This window comes from Notamacropus eugenii, chromosome 4 (assembly GCF_028372415.1).
Source record: "Notamacropus eugenii isolate mMacEug1 chromosome 4, mMacEug1.pri_v2, whole genome shotgun sequence".
In the NCBI taxonomy this organism is placed as follows: Eukaryota; Metazoa; Chordata; class Mammalia; order Diprotodontia; family Macropodidae; genus Notamacropus; species Notamacropus eugenii.
The window spans coordinates 328,345,263-328,366,130 of NC_092875.1; the positions used below are offsets into that span (position 1 = coordinate 328,345,263).

Consider the following 20,868-nt stretch of genomic DNA (forward strand, 5'->3'; position numbering starts at 1 on the left):
GTAAGTTATGTGTTTAAGTCTTTTTCTTAAAAGGGGATGAGGAAGCAGTTTGAGAAAAGAAGGAAGGAGCAATGTGAAAGGCTTGAAGAGAGAAGAGAGCATTTGAAACAGTCACTATAGCATGAATGATGATTAAAAGGATTGCCATGCAGCAGTGATGGCCCAGACAATATAAATGGGCAATGGATCCAGTCTTTTAATCATCAGGTTCACAACTTTGGAGTCATCCTCCACTCTGAGGGGCAGAGCATGATATAGAAGGAAGCATATTAACCCTGGAATCAGAGGGCCTCGGTTCAAATCTCACTGCTGTCATTTACTACCTCTGACTTTAGCCAAAACATTTAACCTCCTTGAGCCTTAGCTTTCTAATTTGTAAAAGAAGAGGGTTGAATCAGATGCCTTCTTGAGTTCCTTACAAGCTCTGGCCATCTCCAGTCATCTTGATCTTTGTCTTGTCACTTAATTTTGATGACTGGAAGAGAGAGTGAGGTTGATGACTTTGCACAGCTCTACCCCACTCAAATCCAATTTACACAATTTACACAAGATATCACATTGTAACATCACTGATTCTCTTTGAGAATGAAGGGTTTATAATGATTACAACAATAATAAGCTCTAAATTGTGGTCCTATGATCTTCCTTATTCCTCATGTTTCATTTTCCATCGCTTGCTAAGTTTTTCAATTTTACTTCCACAACATTTCTCACATCTGGTCCTTCTGCTCCACTCATATAGCCACTGTGCTAACTCAGGCCTCCTCTGGACCTATTGCAAGAGTCTCCCATATAAACTGCTGGTTTTCCCACTGTAATCTATCCTTTACATAGCTACTAATATGATCTTCTTAAGACCAATCATGTCATTTCCTCAATCAAGAAAGTTCAGTAGCTCCCAGTTATTTCTAGGATAAAACAGACTCCTTTTTTGTGACATTTAAGGATTTTCATACTCTAGCTCCAATCAACTTTCCATGTTTATTGCTCATTTGTCCCTTTCGCATATTTTATGTTCCAGCCAAACTGGGCCCCTTGATGTTCCTGGAACTTAGCATTCTAGACTTATAGATCATAGGATCCTCGGTCCAGATCTGGGAAAGACTTCAGAGACCATTAATCCAAAACCTACATTTGACAGATAACAAAACTGAGGCCCAGAGAATCTAAAAGGATTTATCCAAAGTTAAACAAGCACTGAATGGTAGTAGGATTTGCATGCTGGTCCTATGGTTCCAAGGTCAGTGTTTTTTCACCAACATTATTCTTTCCATCTCTTATCTCCATGCCTTGACACAGATTGTCCCTCATTTTTATAATGTATGCTCTCTCTTCATGTCTGTCTCATGAAATCTTTCCTCCAAGGCTAAGCACCTGGTATCTCCTATGGCAAGACTTCACTGTTAATTATTGCTTCCTCCTAGTAGGATGGAAAGTCTTTGAGGTAGGGACTGGTTTTGTTTTAGTTTCAGTTTTTATTTTGCCTTTGTTTTACCAGTCTAACAAAGCACTTTGCACATAGTAGTACAATAATGTTTGTGAACTGGAGTCATTCTAACATGTGACTTGACATCACAAAAGAAATTCCTGCCTGACACAGTTGCAGAATTTTGGAGAATTAAAAGAACATGTGCTTTTAAAAAAGGTAACCAAGCAGATAGAATGTTGGTCCTGGAGTCCTAAATTCAAATCTGACCATTGACACTAACTAGCTGTTTGACCCTGGGCAAGTTGCTTAATCCTGTTTGCCTCAGTTTCCTCATGTGTAAAATGAGCTGGAGAAGGATATGGCAATCCATTCCAGTATCTTTCCCAAGAAAACCCAAAATGGGGTCATGAAGAGTTGGACACAACTGAAAAATGACTGAATTAAAGCAGCAAATTTTGAAAAATATCCCCTGTTGAGGTCTATGTAGCTGTCTACCTTATCATTCCTTCTCTTCTTGAAAAGTAGACACAAGGCCATGTAGTCAATTTAGTAGTACAGCTATGACTAGAACCCATCCCTAGTCAAAGGGTCATAGGACTTAGTTCCTAGAAGTCATTTAGTCCAATACTGTCATTTTACAAGAGAAAACTGAAGCTTAGGAGGGAAAGAGACCTGTCCAATGTCACACAAATTGGTTTCTGGAAGAAGGCATAGATCTCTGTTTCTGTGTCTTTCCTTGCCTCGTTTTACAGAACTGTGTGTAGGATATTTCTGTTGGGAGGAGGTAGGGGGAGTTGGTTAGGCATCAGAGAGGATTTGAACCCAGATTCTCTGACTAGAAATCCAATTTCCACCACAAAACAGTGCTTCTCAAGTCAAGTAATCACTTCACTATATATAGCATTCCGAGAAGTTAAATAACCATTTCACAACAGCACATAACATGTTCATGCACACACTCTCTAAAGGAAACCTTTAAGGTCTTCTATCATTAATATCTCAACTCATAAAGCCTGGAAAAAAGACTGCTCTCTTGGAAACAAAGTAAAAAGGAAAACAGTAGATTTTATTTTTATGATTTGATGATTTTAAGTGATAAGCTGATTTCTTTCCTCCTAGATTTCTATGACCTTTAGTATGATTCTAGCAGCAAGATTTTTAAAAGCCAATGGCGGACAACAAAAAGCAGCCTCCCCCAAGAAGAGCCAGCTCTGGGTTGGCCCCACCATCCTCATGGCTAATCTTCTGGGGTTCCTTTAAGACACATCAAGGTCACCAAAGGGGCATTGGAATTTTCTTTCCAGGTTTGCTTTCACAGCTCTTCTCAGCAGCAAGAAGAGCCAGCTGGTGACTGAGATGGGGGTGGGGGGAAGCAGGCATTTCTAACAGATGCCTGGACTCTCAGCTCTTGTGAGATGTTGGGAAAAAAGGAAGCAACATTGAGGATAGAGTTCATTTTTACCTTTTCTCTGCGTAGGCAAGTGTGTTGTTTCAATTATGATATCCACTGCTAGACATTAAACTCAGATAATGAAAGGCACCAGAGGATCAGGTTGCCTCTTGGGTCTGTTTTACATGTCAACTGGGACCTTTGGGAAGGCAGAGCTCTCCATAAGCATTTCTGAGCCTAACTCTAACCAACTCCCCCCACCTCCTCCTTACAGAAATGTCCTACACACAGCTCTATAAAATGAGACAAGGAAAGACAGAGCAACAGAAATTTACACCTTCTTCCAGACACCAAGCTAGAATAAAGTACCAGTGATCTCATCATGTCATGTGGTTTCTGGTTATGTTTATATGACTCTTAGTTTTCCTTGCCACCTGAAAATATTTCATTAAAAATATTTTTGGAGACACTTCTCTCTTTCTTCAAAACACATGCTTCCACTAGAGCTTACCAGGACATCTCTGAACACAAAACAAAACAAAACAACCACAAAAGCCTGATGTTTTTAGAAAAGCCTTGATTTTGTGCTCTGTGATTACCTTTTTAATTTAAATTCTTCTTCTTAATTTTTAATTCCCTTTCACCCCTGTAAAGTCTCTAAAAAAACCCAACCAAACGAAACTTGTTACTGACATCAACAGGCAAAAGGCCAAAGCACTGAAGGTCCATGTGGATGATGAGGTAGAGGTGAAAGTTTAGCAAATTGTCTATATGTGGCCTTAAATGTCAGATGGAAAGACTGAAATATATAATGCAAATGAGCTAAAGGAAGAATTAGACTGAGTACAGGTCATGAAATGGGTATGAATAGGGAGGGTTGCTATCCAGAAGTGTGCTAGAGCTAGGACAAGTTGGTTTGGGAAAGTCAGTTCTCAAATTTTTCAGCATGCATTTTTATACTTGGAAATAACCAAACACTACACATCATGGCTTAATTTATTGTTTTGTAAATTGTCTATACCTAAGGAAGTGATGAAAAAGTTTTAATAATGTAATTAATTAAAAGTATGTCATGGATATATTTTTCCCTCCAAAGACCTCTGGTTGTTAAACATTTACTAGCACATCATTATTATTATCATGCTTCTTTTCAAAGAGGACAGAAACTACCCTGTTAGGTTTCATGTGAAACTAGAAGGCTCTGGAGTCAGGCAGACCTGAGTTCAAATTTGGCCTCAGATACTAACTGTGTGATCCTGGGCAAGTCACTTAACCCCAATTGCCTCCTCTCCCCCACCTCCCTCCCCCAAAAGAAAGATAAGGCTGTGCCTTCAGCACAACCACCCAACCTCCAAGAAAAATTCCTTCTCCAGCTGGTTCATGGAATCTCAGAGGTGATGGGGATATAAGAGACCTTTGGTCCAAATATATGGGAGAAGAATATTCCCCTTCTACAACATACCTGGTAAGTGGTTATCTAGCCTTGTTTTAAGACCTCCAGTGAGAGAGGGAGCCCACTATAACTTCATGCCGATCATTCCATTTTGGGCGACCTCTGATTGTTCGGAAATTTTTCTTTACATCGAGCCTAGATTTGTCTTTAAAACTTATGCCTTTTATGCTCAGCTCTAACCCCTGGGACCAAAATTGACTGTAACACACAAAAACCCTTCAGATATTTGAAGACAGTTATGATCCCCCTAAGTCATTTCTCCTGCTCATAAACACAGCCCTTCTTGGGACCTTACCTATTTTTATAGGAGGTACCACCATCTTTCTTTTTACTCAGATTCAAAATCTAGGAGTCATCCTCAACTCTTAATTTTTATCAGGTCTTCATTTTTGCCATGCCCATGTCTAGTCAGTTATAAAGTCTCGTCCATTGTACATCCATATCCTTTCTCATGCACATCTCCTTCCCTCTCTTTAAACCACAAAGACTCTAATGCAGGCCCTCATCATGTCTTTACTAGATAACTGCAAGAGTATCCAAATCAGCTTCCCTGCATCCAACTTTCCTCTTCAATCAGTTCTCCATTGAGTGGCTACTGATGTTCTTAAAGTATCGATCTGACCATGGTATTCCCCTGCTCAAGTTTTAGTGTCTTTCCATCACTTCTAGGATAAAATACAAGCTCTATTTGACGTTGAAATCCCTTCAATAATTGACTTCAAATGTTCCTTCTATTCTGATCACTTCTTGCTCTTACTCCTACTGTAGGCTGACCAGACTCTTCTTGTTATTCTCTGAACTGGGGATTCTATGTCCAGATTCTAAGCCTCAGCACAATCTGTCCCTCATGTCTAGGATGACCTGACCTCTGCCTCTTTGAACTCCCAATTCAGCCCAGGTGCTACCTCCTACAAGGAATCTACCTTGCTTCCTTGAGGTGCTAGCACATTTTCAATTTGGCTTCATAAATTAATTTGTATTTATTCATTTTGTGCATGTTTTCCACCAGAAGAATAAAAGTTCCTGGAGGGCAGCTGCTATTTTGTTTTAGCTTTGTAAGCTTTGGCACCTAGCATAACACCAGCTATCCTGATGAATATCAGGCCACTGGACTTCTATCAGGAGAAGAAAGTGAGGTTGGTGACCTTGCACAGCCCTCCATCACTCAAACCAAAGTCAACTGCAAGTCTTGTCATCATCTTGATATCATGGTCCTCTTTGAGAATGAAGGACAAACACAACAACAATATTGAACTGATATTCCTCCTACCTTTTCTTTTCCGAGGTAAACAGCCCAAACTCCTTCCGGTAACTCTCCTATGACCTGGTCTTGACACCCTTCACCAGTGGGACCAAGCTCAAATAGAGCCAGGGTCACTAAATCATACATAAAGATTCCTGCAGGCTGCATATTGATTTAAAAAAAAACTCATGTATTACTCTCATTTATGTTCTATTGTATTTTTTATTTATTTATTCAATATGTCCCAATAACATTTTCCTTTGGTGCGGGCTGTACTTGGAAGTGTTGCTGTGACAAGTCAGTGTTTGACCCCTCTGCCATCCACCATCCTGACTGCCCTCCTCTGGATTCTATCTAGTACATCTGTGTCTTTCCTAAAATGTGGGGCGTAGGGCAGAACATTTTGGTCTAGCTAGGTCAGAATGCAGTGGCAATACCACCTCCTTATTCCTATGCCTCTGTCTCTTGATGCAGTTTAAGACTGTATTAACTCTCAGCTGTCATATCACAGCGCTGACTCATTTGGATGTGTTGATTTATTGCAACACCTGGATTTTCTCCTGATGAATTTTTATCTAGGCACTCTGATCTTATAATTATGAGATTTAGTTTTTGAACCCAAGTATAAGACATTTTACATTTATTTCGTTAAAATTAATCAGATTCAGGCCAATTTTCTAGCTCTTAAGGACTTTTAAAAAATCCTGAATCTATCATCTAATATGTTAAGCTATCCATTTCAGTTTTGCGCAATTTTCCCATTTGATGTCATACATGAACGTCTGAGTCATTGGTAAAAATGTTAAATCACACATGACCATGCACAATTCTCTAGTCTATGGTATTCCATTAGAGATCTCTTTGCAAGATGATAACAGACCATTTTTTGTTGTTGTTGAGTCATTTTTTAATTGTGTCTGACTCTTTGCTACCCCATTTTGGGATTAGAGGATTTTGGATCTAGCCATCTACCTAATTGTAAACTATTGCCTAACCTACATCTCTCCAACTTGCTTACCAAAAATAGCTTGAGACAAATTTTCAAATGCTTTCTCTAATGACCTTGTCAAAAAAGATGATGATTGTTAACATTTAAATAGTACTCACTATGTGTCAGGTACTGTGCTAAGTATTTTATAATTATTATCTAATTTGATTCTCACAACAACTCTGGGAGGTAGGTACTATCACTATCTCCATTTCACAGATGTGGAAACTGAGGTAGAGGTTAAGTGATTTCCCCACGTCTGAGATCATATTTGAACTCAGGTCCTTCTGACTCCAGGCTAGCACTTTCTGACTCCCCTTCACCCCCTAGCTGAGGTGAACCCAGAATTACTTATTCTTGATGAAGCTATATTGACTCCTTGTGATTATGACTTCCATTTCTGAATGTTTTCTAACCAAATTTTAATAGTATATTCTAGAATTTTTCTGGCAGAACCAATTTCACTGGGATGTAGTTTGTATGTTCTGTTCCTTTTTTTTTAAATTGGGACGCTTGCCCTTCTAGAGTTTTACAGCAGCTGTCCTAGTCTCCAAGATATTTCCAATACCACTGAGTGGCTGTACAATCATACTTGCCAGTTCTTTCAGTACTCTGGGATGTGGCTTATCAGGAGCTTGACGATTTGAATTCACTAAGGACAGCTCATCCTGTCTTCTGATTTATCTTGGGCTTCAGCTTTCTATGAGCCATTTTTGTTCTGTCCTCCCTATTCAAAGGTTATTATCCTTGGTGGAGAAAAACAGAAGCAAAATAGATGAGTATGTGTGTGTGTGTGTGTGTTTCTCATCTTTTACTTTTGTCCTATCTTTCTAAAACAGGAGCTCTCTACTGTCTTTGATTCTCTTCTTTTCCCCAATATATCCGCGAAAACTATTTTTATTATCCTTAGCTTTCTTAACCAATCTCAGCTCATTCAGAGTAGAATACTCCTGACAGCATTCTTAAAGGCTGTGCCACACCCTTTGCCTTCACCCTTCATTGCATGATCTTTGGTTTCATCTTCGATGAAGGTCTTAAAAAACCCAAAATACTCCACAAAACTCATTTGGTCAGTCAGTTCTCTGTGGATATGCACAGGGCTCTTAAGACTACTCCAAATTTTCCTCCTTGTTAACTATATTTTCTCTTTGAGTTTCTGGAATTTCAATCTTGGGAGTTTTCCATTCATCCTGGACTGGCTTCTCCTGTAGAACTGTAGTCCACTGGATCCTATTCATCCTTTCCCAGAATTCTTCGAAATCAACTCTCTCCAAATCAAGGGTGCTTGACAAACAACACTGGTTTTCATCTTCTCTATCCCAAATTTGAAGATAGTTTGATCATTTCTCCTCAGGCTTCCCATCATAGCTCTTGGGAATGCAGTTTCTCCTTGTTAGTGATAACCAGGAGTTCTCTTAATTGCTTCCCCCACCATTTCAAGAAAAAAAAAAGTTTTCCCCAAAGCAACTGAATAAGTTATATCTATTGTTTTGGCAGAGAGATTCCCATTAGATGTCTGGATAATTGAAGTCACCTATGATGACTATAACTCATTTACATTTTAGACCCTTGATCTGTCTCCTGAACTCTTATATTCATTTCCTCTTTCTGATCAAGTGCTGTATATTGTATCTTGATTATATTATTTCTGGTTGTGCCTTTATGTTTGCCCCAATTTGCTTTTTCATGCTTCTTCTGTTTCCTGAATTTCCTCACTTGTGAGTGCCTTGTAAATATACAAGGCTCTCTGGGTTGTAATTGCCTCCCTGATCTGTGATTTTCCTCCTTCTACCCCACTTCCCTCCATACCTTTTAGCCTCTCCTGCTCCTTTTGAATAAGGTCTACCCTTCAAGATGGACATATTTCAGTCATGGGTCTCACACCACAAGTCTCAGTGATACCTATGAGGTCAAATTTGCCTCCTTGCACATATTTTAGTTCAAAATTCTTATTATCTATACTTTATTTATGTAATACACCTGAGAATATGGGTTTTATCACTGGTACTTTGCTTGGATTATTTTTTCTGTGAATTTCTGGCAATCTCTATTACTATTCTTTCCACATTATAGTTACTCTCTATGTTATTTGGCTTGGTAAATATATGGTTTTTTCTCTCTCCTTCCTTTTCATTTTAAAGATTTTTTGATTGGATTTGTAAGAATCAGGAAATGATCATCTTTTCACCCCTTGTTATATGCACTCCAGTCCTGGCCAAGAGCCCATCATTCTTGTATAATAAGCTATTATTCAGAAATCCAAATCCATTCTCAGACACCACTATATTAACTAGCTGTCCATTCCCCAGTTCTGTTTTTCTCTCCTGAATCCTTTGCCTTTGATTGGAGCAATGACTGAAACTACTAAGGTCCTACCTCTTCTGTGAACCCTTTCTCAATTTCCCTGTTTGTCAGTCCTCCTGGCCTCCTTATGGTTACTGGTCTGAGTACAGGCTGTATCCCTTGATAGAAAGTAAGCACCTTACTTTATAGCCATTGGTGCTTTATTTAGTGCCTTGCTGGTAAAAACAGCTGAACAAATGTTTGATCCAGTGAAGGGCTTTTCAAAGTGATGCTAGGTGGCTTAGTGGATAGAGTGCTGGGCTTGGAGTCAGAAAGACCTGAGTTCAAATCTGGCCTCCGACACTTGATGTGTGACCCTGGGCAAGTTACTTAACCTCTGTTTGCACTGGAGAAGGAAATGGCAAACTACTCCAGTAATATTTGTAAGAAAACTTTATGGACAGTATTGATGTAATATGGTTCACAGAGTCACAAAGAGTCGGATGTGATTGAATGACAACAACAATAAATGGTAACTATGATTATCTGGATCAGATGTAGTCCAAGATACACTAGTTTAGCATTGATGAAGAACTGGCAATACCCATGAAGCATGGGAAATTCTTGCTTTACTTGGTCTAGTGGAGACAGAGCCTTAGACTATGAGTTGATGGACAAGGATTTGAGTCTTAATTCTGCTACTAACTTTCTAAGTGACCTTGGACAACTCACCTATAAGCCTAGTAACACAAAACTGATTGGTGTTATGGGATGGTGGGGGATTGGGGGGGAGATGTGACACCAGCTTAAAAGATGTAACAGCAGCTTAAAAACCTGCTAGTATAGTAGTGGTTTAGGTTCAATAGTCTCCACCACCCCAAATTAGTACTAGAAAGGGGAGGAGGATGAAGGGAGGGAGGGAATGGCCGTTTATATATAGTGCCTAATATGTTCCAGGCGCTATGCTAAGGACTTTGTAAATACTATTTAATTTGATCCTCCCAGCATCCCTGGGAAGTAGGTGCTCTTTTTATCGTAATTATATAGATGAGGAAACTGAGGCAAACAAAGGTTAAGTGAGTTGCCCAGGGTCACATAGCTAGAAAGTATCTGTGGCTGAATTTGCAGTCAGGTCTTTCTGACTCCAAACCCAGAGCCCCATACACTGTGCCACTTAGCACCAGAATGGGATTCTAGTTATTGTTACATACCACTAACCTATTTCTTGGATCTTAATCAGGAATGATCTCAAGTAGATCTGTTTCTGCTCTTGCCTCACCCCTGGCTCCCTTGATAAATATTACTAATCCCTAACCAAAGTAACTTAAATGGACAAGTCACATCACCTCTATGGGCTCTGGGTTTTATCACTGATACTTTTCCCATCTATCTAATAAGAGTAACATGACCTGCCTCTTTTTACCTCACAAGGCTGCTGTGGGATCAAATGAGCTAATGGATGCAAGATGACTTTGGAAAATATAAGTCAACCATAGAAATGTAAAGGTCCATTATTATTACTAACGAAGACATGGAGAATGAGCTTTCAAGGGCTTAAAGAAAACCACTCAGCACAGTGTCAGAATTTCCACCAAAAAAAAAATGGTTCCAGGAAATCATTAAGCTGCCAACCATTTGGTTCTTCCACCCCCTCTCATTCAAACATATCATCTCCAGGTCCTGATGTCAGTGCTTTCAAGGCTTCTCTGCCTCTCAGCTCTCTAGGCTTAGAGAACCCTTCAGTTTACAGTAGTCCCTGTACTCAGTATAATTAACCAGATGTTCTCCCTGACTGGCTTTTGGTTTTCTTGAAAAACAAACTCTCAGAGATAGGACTAAAGTCCCTACAGTCCTGGAATCAATGGAGAGAAAAAGAGAGAGAACATGACCTTGTTCACCAAACCCCAGAGAACAGAATGAGAGTCCTTTCTGGATAATGGAAAAGGAAAACCAGTCAAAGGTAGTTCTACTTTCATCAACGAGGAGTCAATTTATATAACATTCAACTTCCAAGAAGTGGTATGACCAGAAAATAAAAATGGGTTCAAGAAGGATTTAAATAAATCTGTGATCTATAGTGAAATATGGAATGGATATTCTTTGAAGGCAGGGACTTTTTTTGTCTTTGTATCCCCAGTGCCTCACAAAATGCTTTGCACATGGTACATATTTAATAAAACTTTATAGAATTTAATTGAATATATCTGAGAAAGTATGAGGAATAATATTTATTATACATCTTATGAGGAAGACAACCACCCTCTAACGTCCATTATGTTCCTTTCAGATGTAGAGTTGTGGACTGCAGAGGCAGAAGACAATCTCTGATGTTCTTATATTCTGAAGAATGGAGAAGCTGATTATACCGTCTTATATTATTTTAAGGTCTATTGATTAACTTTTAATTATTTCCACTGTCTATATTCCTTAAAGCTCAGGATCTGTTGGCCCTTACTTGTATTGGGGCAGCTAGAAGGTGAAGTGGATAGAGCACTAAGCCTGAAGTCAGGAAGATCTTAGTTCAAATCTGACCTCAAAGACACTTACTAGTTATGTGATCCTGGGCAAGTCATTTAACTTCTATTTGTCTCAGCTCCTCATCTGTAAAACGGGTACATATCAGAGAAGAAAAGGACAAACCCCTCCAGTATCTTTGCTAAGAAAACCCCAAATGGGGTCATGAAGAGTTGGACATGACTGAATGATTGAACAACACCTTACGTTGCAGATCATTTCCCTTGAATATATAAATTCTCAGGTTCATACTACTCCATTCAAACACAAGCTTTCTGAGAGAAAGGACTATGTTTTTGCCTATCTTTGTACTCTATCACAAAGCACATAGAAAATTGTTTGATTGGCCCCTCCTATGATATGTTATTCCCATTTCTCCACTTTTCCAAATCTGACCCAGGTCAAATTGTATTTCCTCCAAGAAGCTTTCTAGGACTATTCTAGCTCATGTGGATCTCTCTGAAATAGAGACCTTGAAAAAGTCTGAAAGGCATGACAAAACACTTAATTTCGCAGTTTTCCATTGTCCTTCAGTCTTCTCATTTGTTAATCTTTTCATCTCCCCTAGTTGGTAAGCTTCTTGAAGACACAGACCAAATGGCCCTTTATTTCTCTTATGCTTCCAGAGCATGTGTCATAGGGCTAGGCACATAGTGTTCTCATAGCACACAGTGGGTGCTTTACTGTGACACAGAGCAAGTCTCAGCCTTTAAGAGTCTTAATTGCCTCATCTGTTAAAGAGAGGGGGTTGGATTTAACGATCTCTAAAGCCTCTTCCAGTTTCAAATCAATGACCCTATGATCCTTTACCAACTAAATACTCTGACTGCTTGATTAATAAATGGGTTATTCTCATTAGAAAGGAACTCCTTTCTCTCCTGATAGCATGAGGAAACTTGGACTTGGAGGCAGAAGTTTAAGTCCTGAGTTTTTGTGTCCTCTTCAGGAAAGGGAGGCCAATAGTACCTGTCTTGCCCCTCTCACAGGGTTGTGTATGAAGCGTGTAAAGTGCTATGTAACTACTGTTATCATTAATTTTGTTATATACTGCTGTATCCCACAAAGAGGGAACTCGGGGACTGGAACCCAAATGGCCAGTTGGAGCCCTCACCTGGTAGCAGGCAATGAAAGGCCTGGGAGCACACTGTATGGGGCTGGGGACTGCGTGACTCTTATTCTAAAACCAGCAGGACTCTTGTCATGCCCAGAAGGGCCAGAATGCTCCCACCAGCTTGAACCAAACATTGCCTTTGTGACCAAGCTGAGCCTGCCAACCCCCCTGTGTTTCCTTTTAATAAAATTTAATGTTTTCATTTTCAAAGACCTAGAAAATCCAAACACTTTTTAAAAGCCCCGAGGAACTATAAAAATTAATAGCACAGGGATAATTTCTTTTTCAGTGGCTACTCAATTAAATCTGCCACAGTCAGACAGTGTGATTTAAATGCAGCACTTGCTACAACGGGACTGAGGTGAAGCAGGCCAATGTAATGAAATGATAATATTTACCAATTACCCTCTCCAATATTTCCCACCCTACCCCTTTCCCTGGGAGGGAGAATTTTCTCCCTTCTCTAGCCTCACGGGGAGAGCTCTTGCATCCCTAATTGTTTTCTCCTTGACTGGTCACATTACAGCAACAAGTGACTGTGTTTCTTCTCCAAGGGGGTTAATGGGAAAATACCACCTCGGACGGCCTCCCAGGGCAAGGGGCTTCATGGAAATCATCATGAATGCAAGGCCTGAGGAGAGTTCAATCTCATAAGAGAATGGATGGTTCCCAGGCCATCTCCTTTCTGTTTGTCCTTAATAATGGTCTCTCTGCTTAAGCTTGCTTGACTTTGCCCACTGTGACTCCACACCCACTACTCCCCTCTGAGTACATGCCTCTATCTTCTAATCAATCCCAGAATGCCAGACCTAGAAGAGACTCTGGAGGTCGTTTAATTTTAGAGAGGAGGCAACTGACACCCAAAATGGGCAAATCACTTCACAAGCATTTATTAAACACCAACATGTGCCAGCACTATGTTAGATACTGGAGATACAAGTACAAAGACTGAAGCAATTTCTACCCTCAAGGAACTCACATTTAATGGACTCAGATAAATAGTAGAACCAGGACTTGAACCCTTCTGACATTTTTGGGTTCTCCTTCTATGATACCATGATCTCTCCTTCTTGAGTTCAGTCATTTGACAAATATTTATTGAGCACCTGCTATGTGTCCGACACTATACAACCCCAAACCTACCCTCACACTTCAGGCCTCAGCTTCAGACTAACCTCTTCTATGAGGTGGCAAAACCTACCCTGAGTTGATCTTTCCATTACCTGAAACCACCCAACTTGTCCATAGAAAAGGAATTTGGACACTCTCTGGAAGGAGGTATTTGCTTTGTAGATGGTTAAGATTAAAGAAAAAGGGAGGAGGAAGGAATCCTTAAATTCAGTACTCTTTTCCCCTTTTCTCCATTTCTCCAATCTTTCATCATAACTGTTGTAACAAGCTTTGGGGCTCCTAGTTTTAGACGCTAACAAGAATTGAAGTTTCTTCTAAAGTAGACTTCTGTTTGAAGTCATAGATTAACAGTCTTGGAAGAGATCATTGAGATCTTCTAGTCTTCTATCCCATACTATAAACTCCATGAAGGCAGGTCCCATTTGATGTAAGCTTTACAATTTCTTTGATAATTAACACCACACTCTACCCACAGTGGGCATTTTAGTAAATGGTTGTTGGTCAAATTTGTTGATTTGCAGTTCAAATCTTTATTTTCCAATGAAGAAATTAAGGCCCAGAGTCTGCAACAGCTTATGTGTCCAGTGTGCCTTCTCCCTTCTCCCTTCCCTTCCCTTCCCTTCTTGAAATTGATAGTTTTTGTTTTTACATCACAGTAATTTCTTAATAGTTCCCTTTCTCCCCATACCCAGTGAGACATCTCATAATCAATATTAAAAAATAAACAGGAAAAAAAAGTAGTTCAGCCAAGCCAAGTATGTCTGTCAGTATTTGCAAAGTTCCACATCCCAGTCCACCACCTTTTCAATGAAGAGAGGACTATGTAATTTTCCAGTGGTTGATAATCTATCTTTCTAACGTTGTAAAGGGAGTCCAATGGGACTCCAATGGGACGAGTAGTATCCTTAATTTAAGTTTAATGGTCTATTTAGTCATCATCCCCCAAACATATCTTGTTTATTTCTATCCCTGTCTCTACTTTTTGTTATTTCCCTGCCTGGATGATTCACTCTCTTCTTCCTCCTTCCAAGTTTTAGCTGTTCTTCAAGTTCCTCTTCCTCCACAAGGCTTTCCTTGAGTGCTTTGGGACATGAAGCTCCCTCTCTTCTCTAAATACTGTAGCACTTAGAGTGTGATTCATAAACTTGGGGAATTGATTGTCTTGCATTGCTACTTAACTGGCTCATCTGTTAGTCTTTTCTCTCCCACTTCTTGAGAGCATGGAGCCATTCCTCCTCAAACTTCATATAATTCTTTAGATCTCTATTGTGTACTTTTCTTATTCTGTCTTGAGTCAAAAGTTATTTTGTACTTATTATTTCATCACCCCACATTAGATGGCAAACTCCTTGAAATCAAGGACTGTATTTCATCCTGGTATCCTTGTTCATAACAGATGCTTAATAAATATTTGCTGAAGTTATTTGAATTCTTTGTTAACTCAACATTGCCTTGTACAGGGCAATCCAATGTACACACAAAGGGCATAATAGACGGTCAATAAAACTTGTTGATTAAATGAAGAATGAAGAGTGGCACTAATGCTTCCCTGATCACTACAATATGCCCAGGAACAGGGATTCTTAACTTGGGATCCATGAACTTGTTTTTTAAAAAAATTTTTTTGGTAATGATGGTTCAGTATAACTGGTTTCTTTTGGAAGCCTATGGATTTTATTTTATGTGTTTAAAAACTTTTTTTTTTGGAAAAGGCTTCATCAGACTGCTGAAGGGGTCCCCTCACCCCACACACATGGTTAAAAATCCTTGTCCTAGAACGGCTATGAGCATGTCCTGCCTACCTCTAAGGACCTCAGTTCTTCTATTAATCAACTAGTGGTCACTGAGTCTCCCTTTCTAGGCTTCCAGTGATTGAGAGGCTACTGACTCCCAAGGTATTCAAGTCATTCTGCTTTTGGATAGCTCTATCTAACTGTACTAAAATTACAGTAGTCTCTCTTCAAGCCAAATTCTGTCTCTCTGCAACTTCATCCCATTAGTTCTAGTTTTGCCTTCTGGAGTCAAGAAAAGCAAGCCTAATCCTTCTTCAACATGGCAGTCTTTCAAATACTTGAAGACAACTCTTATCCCTTCTGAATCTTCTCTTCACCAGTTGGCTGCCTTTCCATCATCAGGTATGGGTTGGATTAGATTGTCTTTTTGGTCCCTTCCAACTACAGGTTTCTGTGATTCTGTTGTTCAAGAGGATCCCATTTTGATGATTCTTAGGAACTGTAATATAAAGATTAGCTAAAGACTGAATGGACTGGCCAAGGAATCCCTAACAAAGAATCTGGCATTCAAAAGATTGAGGATCACTGTTTGGTCCTGCAGCTGTGGATAAATAGAGGGTAGCAGGCTCTGGGCTGTCAATCCAGCCTTACATTAAGTTCACTCCGCAGTAGAAAAGGGAAGTAAATACAGTTATCCAGATGTTAGTAATTTGGTATTTATTGAATTTAGCCAAATGGTGCAGAGAGCACAATAACCACACATTTAGAAAATGAAATGATCATAAATGAAATTAGGGAAGACCCTGATACAAATCCAAGAGGTAAATGTTTGAAAGGGAAATACACACACAAGTATGCACACGCATACACACATGTGTATGCATATTATATACATGTATAGATGTATGTATGTGTGCATGTAGGTATAGTGTAACTTTATCCCAACATGGCAACCAATTCCCTATTATCTATGGAATATAGTCAAAACTCTTTAGCCTGACATTTAAAGCTTTCCACAATCTCAACCCAATTTATCTTCTCAATCTTATCTCCCAGGCTCCCTTCATAAATCCTTTAATTCAGCCAAAGCTGTCTACTAAATACACTTTGTGAATTATTCCCAGTTAACCTTATTCATGGCAATTCCTTCCTACTGGAGGAAATACCTCTTTCCTTTGTCTCAACAAATTCATTTCCATCCTTCAAACCCAGCTCAAGTGCCATCATAAGGTCCCAACTCTTGCCAGCCTACAATATTCTGTCCTTTCTCAACTCCTATGGTCCTCAGTATTTTTACTACTAACCTCATAGTACTATTGTGAAATAAGAGCTTTATAAAAGTTCCAAAGAAAACGTGAGCTATTATTACTATTATCATTGTTAGACATATGATTTATCAGATGCTTCCCTATATTTTTATTTGTATTCGTGTTTATTTGTGCACGTTGTTTATTTGCATGTGTGTTTTATTCCTCTATTACATAGTATCCTCCTTGAGGATTTCTTATAGTGCTGGTAGATTGTATATGTTTAACAGCTTTTGAGGAATTAATCAAAAAGGATTTGTCAGTGGGTAGGCAGGCAGCCTAGTAGAATGGATAGAATATTGGATGTGTAGCTAAGAAGACACAGAGGTTCAAATCTTCCCTAATATTCTTATCAGCTGTGTGACTCTAAGAACATCACATCCCCACTCTCAGCTTTTGTTTATTCATCTGTAAAATGGTGATAATAACATCTATAGTACTTATGTCACACAGAGTTGTGAAGCATAAGAGATCTAACAGGTAAATCATTAATTAAGTGCTTCCTGTGCACTAGGCACCATTCTAAGCATTGGGTCTACAAATTTAAGCAAAAAAAAAAAAGAAAGAAAGAAAGAAAGACAGTTCCTGCTCCCTCTTCCCCCACCCCACAAGAGCTTATAAGCTAATGGATGAAGATAACACATAAAGCAGAGGAGGAAGCTGGAAGCAAGGCTTCTGGATGGAAGATGGAAAAGTCTAGAGAATGAGGATTATACATGGGAGCAAAGTAAACATGGCCTGGCCATATTGTGCCATAGTAGTCCAGGCCAGAGACTCAGCCATTAGAAGACAAGACTGCAGGATGGAGACATCTCCAGGGTGAGAAGAGATATGTAAAGCACCACACCAGCTCTAAAATAGTATTTAAATACCAATATTACTATTATTATTATCTGAAGGGGAAATGAGATGTCTACTCAAATTACTACCATAAAGTCAGTGCTGGGGGAAACATACAGATGAAATAGATGGGGACTTCCATAAGTTCTACCCATTTGGGAATAGAGGGAGCAGTGAGGGAAGGTTCCATGGTGGAAGGACATTTTGTATGTGTGGGAACATATATTCATGTGCATGCCCACAGGTGTGGCTTTCCAAGCAAAGAGCAGTGAAGGCATAGAGAGGCCTTCTGGAAGGGAGGAGTAGGGATTTTAGCTCACATTCCTATAGCACTTTAGAATGAACAAAGTGCACTGGTCACAACAACAAAGTAGGTAGAGCAGGTATTATCATCTCTATTTTACAGCTAGAGAATCCAAGGCTCCTGGAAGTTAGTCTTACTGCATGTGTAGGAAATATTAAAACTGGGACTCCCAGTCTAGAGGTTTTCCCCTTCAGCTGCTGGTGTTCTCAAATTATATTATATATATATTTTGAATATTCATATATTTACATGTTGTCTCCCTCAAAAGACTATAAGCTGTTTGAAGGCAAACACTGTTATTATTATTATTGGTAGTAGAGTAGCAATAGTGGTAGTAGTACTACCAGTGTCTGGCATGGTAGACACATAATAATTTTTTTTATTAATTGATGTATTGATTCTTTTTATGGTGAGACTATGTTGCTCCCCCTTTGGTGGTAGATAATGGTGGATAGGTAGGCTGTGATTAGATGCTTGTGGTTCTTGAAAACTATACTGAAGCGGGGCTAGACTGAGGTCTCTTCAGACTCTTTGTCTAGAACATCCTAGAACTATGGATCCCAAACATCATCACTGAATCTGCTGATAAATGTAAGCATTGGTGTAGGTTAGCCCATGACTGGGGAACCTGTGGCCTTGTAGGTCCTTGGGCACAGACTTCTGACTGAGTCCAAGTTTTATAGAACAAATACTTTTATTACAGGGATTTGTTCTGTGATGTTTAGAGGATCTAGAGGCCACATGTGGCCACAGGTTCCCCAACCCTGAGTTAACCCAAGGCAAATAATGAAATAGGGGAAATATGTGTCTATTGTTACCAAGACTTACAGGATCAGAGATTTAGAACTAGATGTGATTTGAGAGGCTGTAGATCATTTAGAGATGAAGAATCAGGCTGAGAAAAGTTGTTGTTTACCCAGGGTCAAATAGCCTGTGTCTGAGGCAGGATTTAAACTCAATTTTTCCTGATTACAAGCTCAGAATCCTATTCCTTGCACCATTTATTTCCTGACTTTTTGAGGTAGGTAGATGGCACAGTGGACAGAATAACCAGATCTGGAGTTAGGAAGAACTGTGTTCAAATCCTGCCTCAGACATTTATTGCCTGTGTGACCCTAGGCAAGTCACTTAACCTTTCTCAGCCTCAGTGACCTCGTCTGTAAAATGGGGATAATAACAGCACTTACCCCTCCCCTGGGTTGTTGTGAGGATCAAATGAGTCTACATATGTAAAATGGTTTGCAATAATAAATGCTAATTTATGTGATAGGTTTCTACTGCCTCTCTGCTACGCCCCCCCAAACCTTTATTGACTGTATATTTCTTGTATATACTTATACATGCATATTCTCTGGTAGAATATAACCTCCTTGAGGGCAGGGACTATTGCATTTTTTTTTCTTTCTCTGTATTCCTAGTCTAATAGAGGGTCTAGCATTTAGTAGACCCTTAATAAATTCTTGTTGATTGATTAAGCAATCCAAGAATAAACTCTATTATTCTATTTATTAAACTGTTTCAAATGAGAAGCAACTGAGGGAACTGGTAGTGTTTTTAGGTGGGAGATGAAAGAAATAGGGAGGACATACCTGATAGCTATCTTCAAATATGGGAAAGATTAAATTTTGTTTTGTGTAGAGCCTGAGAGGTATGAATGGAAGCTACAGGGAGATAGATTTTTTCTGTAATATAAAGAAGAGCTTCCTAACAGTTAGAGCTATACAACAGTGGAAAAAGGTTGCCTTGAGAAGCAGGGGGACTGTTTTCAATGAAAGCATTCAAGCTGGAGCCAGAGGAAGCTCATGGGAATGTTGCAGATGGGATGGGAGGCAGGACAATATGATCCCCTTGGGTTCCATTCAACTCTCTTTGAATTGGGTACCAAAAGGAGGCAATGCAGCACTGGGGAAAGAGTCTAGACTTTAAAGGAGGAAAAGTTGGGTTCAACTTCTATCTCCAATACCTGTTTACTTGGGTAAGTGACTTCATCTCCAAGGACCTCAGCTTCCTAACTTGTACAATGTGGGGGCCAGACTAAATGGTCTCTGTGTCTAACATCCTAGAGCTGTGGTTCCTAAGCATCATCCCAGAATCTGCTGATGAATTCAAACATTGGTTCAGGTTAGCTCAAAGCAAAAAATGAAATAGGGAAAATATGTCTCCATCATTACCAAGCTTCTCTTTCTATACTCTTTCCTCTGCCTTTCAGGCCAACCCTCTCTCCAAGGTACCCAGAGCTTTCACACAGACAAATTTCCCTGTGACGGAGACAAATAAAGTCAGAGCTAGAGGCATCTTGGAGATTCAATTCCCTCATTCTATAATTAAGGAAATAGAGTTCCAGAGAGGGGAACCAAGGCCATCAACAATAAGATGGTAAAATGTTCATGTAGCACTTTAGAAGTAGTCACAAGAAAAGAGCGACAACTAGGTGGCATAGGGGATAGGCCCTGGAGTCAGGAGGACCTGAGTTCAAATTTGACCACTTACTAGCTCTGTGACCCTGGGCAAGTCACTTAACCCTGTTTGTCTCAATTTCCACATCAGTTAAAAAAAAAGAGCTAGAGAAGGAAATAGCAAACTACACCAGTATCTTTGCCAAGAAAACCCCGAATAGGGTCATGAAGAGTCAGACGCAACAAAACACAGAAAAAGAGTAATATTTACCAGGAAGGAACAAATTGCTCTTATTGAAATTTCCTGCATCAGTAGAGGAGGCCTTTTTTGGGTGGTGAGTGCTGGTCTCCCAGCACATATCATGTCATATCCCCTTCTTGTGGAGAAGCTGAAATACCCTGGATTTAGGAGGAAAAGCAACAGCTATTTGGTACAGAGGGAATGGTGTTGGATTTAGAGTCAAAGGACTTGGGTTTGAATCTCAGCTCTGCTTCTCACTCTCTGTGTGACCTTGGACAAGTTACGTTATCTCTCTGGGCCTCATTTGATCCATGTGTAGGATGAAGAGGTTGGTTAGATAATCTCTAAGGTTCTTTTCCAACTCGATATACTATCATCTTCTTATAAGGCAAACCTTACATATAGATGTAAGCCTTAGCCTTTTAGAAATGTGATATTGGAAAAAGGTTGGGGGAGATATTTTCCCATCCTTAGATCACCTTTCCATCACTCCATCATTGTCCAC

General features: G+C 39.6%; 1 protein-coding gene across 11 annotated transcripts in view; it reads right to left on the minus strand.

Annotated features, from left to right (window-relative positions):
- The window catches only part of SLC14A2 (solute carrier family 14 member 2), a 691,185-nt gene that overhangs the window by 165,847 nt on the left and 504,470 nt on the right, over positions 1 to 20,868 (minus strand). For 3 of the 11 annotated variants that reach the window (XM_072605236.1, XM_072605235.1, XM_072605234.1), the window contains one exon: positions 20,394 to 20,521. The exons of the other annotated variants lie outside the window; for them this stretch is intronic. In XM_072605236.1, coding sequence (XP_072461337.1) covers positions 20,394 to 20,486 — 93 coding nt within the window. In that variant the 5' untranslated portion in view covers positions 20,487 to 20,521. The remainder of the gene's footprint in view (positions 1 to 20,393; positions 20,522 to 20,868) is intronic. 11 annotated transcript variants of the gene reach the window in all.